The following is a 6,423-nucleotide window of genomic DNA, read 5'->3' on the forward strand; positions in this document are numbered from 1 at the left end:
TGAGATATTGGAAATGATCTTTAATCGTTTATCTTTTTCTCTGAATTGGGTACTGTTTGTTTCACCTTACTAAATATGAGAAGTTTTGTAAGAAAGTAATAAAAAACACTCATTTTCAATAAACTTTTATAAATTTTAACTGTGAAAGAATCACAAAGATAAGGATATCACATGCGAAAAGATGCTTCAAGATAGTGAAGCTGATTTCCTTTTCAAAATGCAAAGTGTCTAACTTCGCATTCCTATCTGTCCTATGTTCATCTATATATATATAAATAATATAAGAGATTATTTTAAAAATACTTACATATAATCAGTCATATGGGTTGACCCCTGAACCTGCTGCTTCAACCTGGATCTAACCCGATTAATGCAGTATCATATTTGGGTTGACTTGGATTGGCCCAAACCCTATTATGCACAGCCCTAACCCTATTATTTTGTGTTGTGTTTGTATCGTGTTCATGGGTTGTGCCAAATATTGTTAGCCCTAATGCAAAGTATGATAAGGCGTATTTTTTCTGTTCTTTTTCGCCGTGGGAAGGGGGAGTCACCAAATACAAGTGATGCAATTTGCCCCAACAATTCGTAGTTGATATGGTTAAATTTCGTAGGGTGATTGAGGTGGTTCTGTTACATTTTATCATTCATGTTATCAACTTTCAATTATGATTCTTCCTGTTCAATTTTCTTAATTATTGATTGTATTCTCTGTGCAGATCCTAGATGAAATGCCTGTCTTTTACAACCTAAATTCTGTGGAAAAGCGTGAAGTTTTGATTGTTATTTTGCAAATTGTACGGAATCTTGATGATGCATCACTTGTCAAAGCATGGCAGCAAAGCATCGCTCGGACTAGATTATTTTTTAAACTCATGGAGGAATGCTTAAATCTTTTTGAGGTTGCATTTTGATTGCTAGTTCACTTCCTTTTGGATCGTGTGATTTCAGTTTCTTTGTTCAGTTAATTTTACTTGCTCCAGCTACTGCATAGCTAAGTTGATAATATATATTATATATTTGTTCCATGACTTTGGTGTAGAATTCAACAGTACGGATGTTGACTTTTTGAATTTTGGCAGAACCATTATAGTTCCATCAAAATGTAGTGGTAGACTACCTACTAACTTTTGAGTGCTCAGCTGTGTATAATTGGGTCATGACCCATGTTTGGATACTTTTCCAATGTAAATAAACTATCATGAGGAATTAAACGGTAGATAGTCTTTCATCTAGTTTAGTTAATTTCGGGTGTCCATAAAGGCCACACATCGCACTCTTGCAACACTGGATATTTTGACTTCCTTATTGGTAATTCCCCTTCCTGTGGTCAGTGCAATTGGAAATCATCTACTTAGTTGTGTCTCATCCATAATACAAGAAAAGAATATTTCTAAGGATTTCTTTTCCTTATTTCTACAGTTGGATATTATATATTCTACTTTTATTGAATTGCTAATAAAATTATTATTTTTTTATTCTTGTGTTCTTTTACTGTTTACAGCATAGAAAACCTGCTGACAGCATGCTTATGGGCTGTAGTTCTCGCAGCCCTGTTGGGGATGGACCTGCTTCCCCCAAGTACTCAGATAGACTTTCTCCTACAGTTAACAACTATCTGTCCGAGGCATCAAGACAAGAAGTCAGAGTGAGTTGATATTTGTGTTACTTAAATTTCTGAAAATCAATCTTTTAAGCATTTGATCTTTTGTTATCAACTCCACGGTTGTGGTGTTGACTCTTTTCATTTAATATTACGTTCATGCATCAGTAGTTTGATCAATTTATTTATTTTTTTGAAATTCTTGGTTAAATGTACCTCTTATTCACTGTATCCTTATATGCCTCAAACCTATCTAACGCAGCCTCAGGGAACACCTGACAATGGTTATTTATGGCAGAGAGTGAACTCCCAATTAAGCTCCCCTAGCCAGCCATATTCATTGAGAGAAGCTCTTGCTCAGGCACAGTCTTCTAGGATTGGAGCTTCTGCACAAGCACTCAGAGAATCTTTGCACCCAATATTGAGACAAAAATTGGTACTGTTTTGCATTGGAAAACCAATTGTTTGTTTGGTTTCTGCAACTACTTTAGGAAATTACAATACTTTGTTTTATATTTTTTGTAGTTGTTTTAGGTCACCAATAATTTCGTGTTCTCTTCAGGAACTTTGGGAAGAAAACTTGAGTGCTTCTGTCAGTCATCAGGTTTTGGAAATAACAGAGAAATTTTCCACAATGGCAGCATCCCATGGAATCTCTACTGACTATGGAAAACTTGATTGCATTACAGCTATATTCATGAGCTTTTTCTCCCGAAATCAACCTCTCGCTTTCTGGAAAACTTTGTTTCCTGTCTTTAACAGTGTGTTTGATCTTCATGGCGCAACTCTAATGGCGAGGGAGAATGATCGCTTCTTAAAGCAAATAACTTTCCATTTACTTCGACTTGCAGTTTTTCGAAATGAAAGCATTAGAAAAAGGGCTGTTGTTGGACTTCAGATACTTGAGAAGGTATGATTATTAAAGTTCATATATTGCTTCTCGCGTTCTTAACCTAAGTTATTTTCTTTATTCTTTGCAGAGTTCTTTTTATTACTTCATGCAGACAGCAAGATTAAGGGTCATGCTGATTATCACTTTATCAGAGCTTATGTCTGATGTGCAAGTGACTCAGATGAAGTCTGATGGAACGCTAGAAGAGAGTGGTGAAGCACGTCGTCTTAGAAAATCTTTGGAAGAAATGGCAGATGAATCTAAAAGCTCCAACCTATTGAGGGACTGTGGACTACCGGAGAGTGCTCTTGCTACAATTCCAGAAAGATCAGCAGAGAACAAGTGGTCCTGGTCAGAGGTGAAATATCTCTCTGACAGTCTTCTTCTGGCCCTGGATGCTAGCTTGGAGCATGCACTTTTGGTAAGTTTTCGGCAATATTTACATGGGGTTTGAACTTGAGAGATAGTGAGAATAATAAAGATTTCTCCTGAAATCAGCCTCCCTGTTCTGTACTCCACTCTTTCTCTGCCACCTCAAAATGCGTCCGTGCAATGTATATGGAAATAGTGAAAGATCTATTTGGAAAGCTGACTTGATTCTCCCCGTCCCAGTTGGCATATAAATGGTATATTAATGATGAAAAGTGACATAGATTTAGGGAATAGGGTTCAGGGAAGGTAAAGTTTTTTGCAGTGCTAACTCAATATCAACCCAATAAATTTTAGCGAAGTTTTTTGAGTGCATACCCGCCTTTAAAAGCTAAATTTCTTAATTTTTAAGCATAAAAGCTACTACTAAAAGAGCAAACAACCGATGCCATGGGCTTCCAGGCTTCTTCATTTGGTTGTGATTCATATCTACCATGGTCCATGGAGTGTGTAAGTTTTCATATTCCTCACAAATGGGATTGAATATGTCCAATTCCAAATGTTCTCATTACTTCTTTGCTTTGTTATCGTGAACAAATGCAGTTTTGCCTATTCCTATGATCAATAAAATCTTATTTACTGCTAAAAAAAAAAAAAAAAAACCAAGGCAGTTTAGCTAACAAATAATACTGTGCAATTTGTTTTTTCCTCACAGGGGTCTGTCATGAGCATGGATAGATATGCTGCTGCAGAGAGTTTCTACAAACTTGCAATGGCGTTTGCGCCAGTTCCAGATCTTCACATTATGTGGTTGCTGCATTTATGTGATGCACATCAGGAAATGCAGTCTTGGGCTGAAGCTGCCCAGTGTGCTGTGGCTGTTGCTGGTGTTGTAATGCAGGTAACACGCTGTTATAGGTGCTTGTAAGTCAACCTTCTGTAGCAACATATTTTCATGCTTAAAATTGGAATGCAGTGTTTGTGAATTCAGAAGCTTCCACTGTGTTACACTTTTTGGTACCTTGGTATATAAAGAAAAAAAGAATCAATACTTGCAGTCTAGTGGAAGGACTTAATATATTCCACGCCTCTGCTGTTTGCTTTAAACACCGCAAGTTGAATGAACTACTAAATGATCCACCTTGGTTGTTATACTTACTATGGTGAGCTGAACGTGTTTATGCTTTGCCATATGGGTGATTTAGGCGGTTGGTCAGGATGTCCATTGGTTTTCACGTGAGCTAATTTCGTAGTTTATGTGGTTTTTATGGGAATGGAACTAGAAACTTGGTTTTTCAGGGAAACTTTCAATGAAAATATCCAAATTCAGTAACAGTTTTCTGCTCTGGAAAACAGTTCTCAAACACCAAACTCTGTTTATGAAAAAGAAAGAAATAAAACACCACACAGGAAGATGCGTGATATTCCCTGCCGCCATGTGGCAGTAGTTGCATGCCACGAATTGTGGAGTAGCAATCTCTCCCAATAGCTGCGCTCGGTCAGGATCTCCCCCTTGACACCCTTGCATGCTGACTAATGCTTTCATACATTCTGTCTTTTTTATTTTTAAATTGCTCGTCTTTAGCTTGTGTCTGATTGAAATTGCTACAGGCCCTTGTAGCTAGAAATGATGGTGTTTGGAGCAAGGATCATGTGACGGCCCTTCGGAAAATTTGCCCAATGGTAAGCAGCGAGATCACATCTGAAGCATCTGCAGCAGAGGTAGAGGGATATGGTGCTTCAAAACTCACAGTTGACTCTGCAGTGAAGTACCTACAGCTAGCTAATAAGCTTTTCTCTCAAGCTGAGCTCTATCATTTCTGTGCCAGCATTCTCGAACTTGTAATTCCAGTTTATAAAAGCAGGAGGGCATATGGACAGCTGGCTAAATGTCACACATTACTCACTAATATCTATGAATCGATCCTTGAGCAGGAGTCAAGCCCAATTCCATTTACTGATGCAACATACTATCGGGTGGGATTCTATGGTGAAAGATTTGGGAAGCTTGATAAAAAGGAGTATGTATACCGAGAGCCCCGTGATGTTAGGCTTGGTGACATAATGGAGAAACTTAGTCATATATACGAGTCCAGGATGGATGGCAATGAAACTTTACACATTATTCCAGATTCTAGACAAGTGAAGGCAGATGAGTTACAGCCTGGAGTCTGCTACTTGCAGATAACTGCCGTTGATCCAGTAATGGAAGATGAGGACTTGGGAAGCAGAAGGGAGAGGATCTTTTCTCTCTCCACCGGAAGCGTCCGTGCACGAGTCTTTGACCGCTTTTTGTTTGATACCCCATTCACAAAGAATGGCAAGACCCAGGGTGGATTGGAAGACCAATGGAAAAGGCGAAGTGTGCTTCAGACTCAGGGCTCCTTCCCTGCACTTGTGAATAGGCTACTGGTGATTAAATCTGAATCTCTCGAGTTTTCTCCAGTAGAGAATGCAATTGGAATGATTGAAACCCGGACAGCTGCACTACGAAATGAGCTTGAAGAGCCTCGCAGTTCTGAAGGGGATCAACTTCCACGTCTCCAGAGTTTACAAAGAATCCTTCAAGGCAGTGTTGCTGTTCAGGTGAGTTTTGGTGATTTGGTTTTCAACTTATGCTTCCTTTATGAGCCAGTAATGCAGAGAGGACCCTTTTTTGGTGGGGGGGGTATGCCCCTGTAGTGAAAAAACTTGTATATTGCATCGGTTATGATTATCTCGAGAACCATGCAGGTGAACAGCGGAGTCCTGAGTGTGTGCACGGCCTTCCTTTCTGGTGAACCTGCTACTAGGTTGCGTTCACAGGAACTGCAGCAACTCATTGCTGCACTGCTTGAATTTATGGCTGTCTGCAAGCGTGCGATTCGGGTGCACTTCAGATTGATTGGAGAGGAAGATCAGGATTTCCACACACAGCTTGTGAATGGGTTTCAGTCCCTCACTGCAGAATTATCTCACTACATTCCTGCCATTCTGTCAGAGCTGTGACGGTGTTGTAGCATTATTTTGCCTATGTTTCCACTTCATTGTGTTCATATTTTCTCTTTACTTTTCTTTTCAATGATGTCAGATAGTTTACTGTTACTGCTCATTTGTTTATCCTAATTTTCAAGCAGGTGATATTCAGGAAAACGAGAAATTGACACTGGTTTTTCTAATTCTCTTGCGCATGGTCTCGTATGTTTTATGTATTTTTTCTGATAAGTAATAAGATTTCAATAGAAAGTACAAAAGACGCAATCCAAGTTCACAGGATGTGTGCAAGGAGAAAACTCTCTAGAGGGAAAACAGAAAAAAATCATGAAAGTTAAGTCCATTGAACTTTGCTGATACTGTTCAAAGCAATATTGAAAAAAGATGGAACTCATAAAGCTTTGAGCTCCAACGTTCACGATCTTCATTGTTTTTAGAAAAATGCTTGTTGCAAGAGGCCAGGTGCAAACGCCTATTTAATAAAACTTTTTTTATTTTTGTTCTCCCTTCCTCTCTCTATTTCGTTCCCCCTCTCTATCTTTTTCTTGATCTCGCCAGCCAGGGTTAAGAAAGCCTGCTCCACACT

At 38.8% G+C, this 6,423-nt stretch overlaps 1 protein-coding gene across 3 annotated transcripts in view; it reads left to right on the forward strand.

Annotated features, from left to right (window-relative positions):
* LOC122281549 (guanine nucleotide exchange factor SPIKE 1) overlaps positions 1-6,022 on the forward strand; it is a 63,281-nt gene extending 57,259 nt beyond the window's left edge. For 2 of the 3 annotated variants that reach the window (XM_043093130.1, XM_043093131.1), the window contains exons 23-30: positions 720-902; positions 1,505-1,648; positions 1,866-2,039; positions 2,166-2,513; positions 2,584-2,916; positions 3,580-3,765; positions 4,476-5,450; positions 5,598-6,022. In XM_043093130.1, coding sequence (XP_042949064.1) covers positions 720-902; positions 1,505-1,648; positions 1,866-2,039; positions 2,166-2,513; positions 2,584-2,916; positions 3,580-3,765; positions 4,476-5,450; positions 5,598-5,852 — 2,598 coding nt within the window. In that variant the 3' untranslated portion in view covers positions 5,853-6,022. The remainder of the gene's footprint in view (positions 1-719; positions 903-1,504; positions 1,649-1,865; positions 2,040-2,165; positions 2,514-2,583; positions 2,917-3,579; positions 3,766-4,475; positions 5,451-5,597) is intronic. The other variant, XM_043093132.1, reaches the window with a different exon arrangement.
* The last annotated feature ends 401 nt before the right edge of the window (positions 6,023-6,423 follow it).

Source organism: Carya illinoinensis, chromosome 11 (assembly GCF_018687715.1).
Source record: "Carya illinoinensis cultivar Pawnee chromosome 11, C.illinoinensisPawnee_v1, whole genome shotgun sequence".
Lineage (NCBI taxonomy): Eukaryota > Viridiplantae > Streptophyta > Magnoliopsida > Fagales > Juglandaceae > Carya > Carya illinoinensis.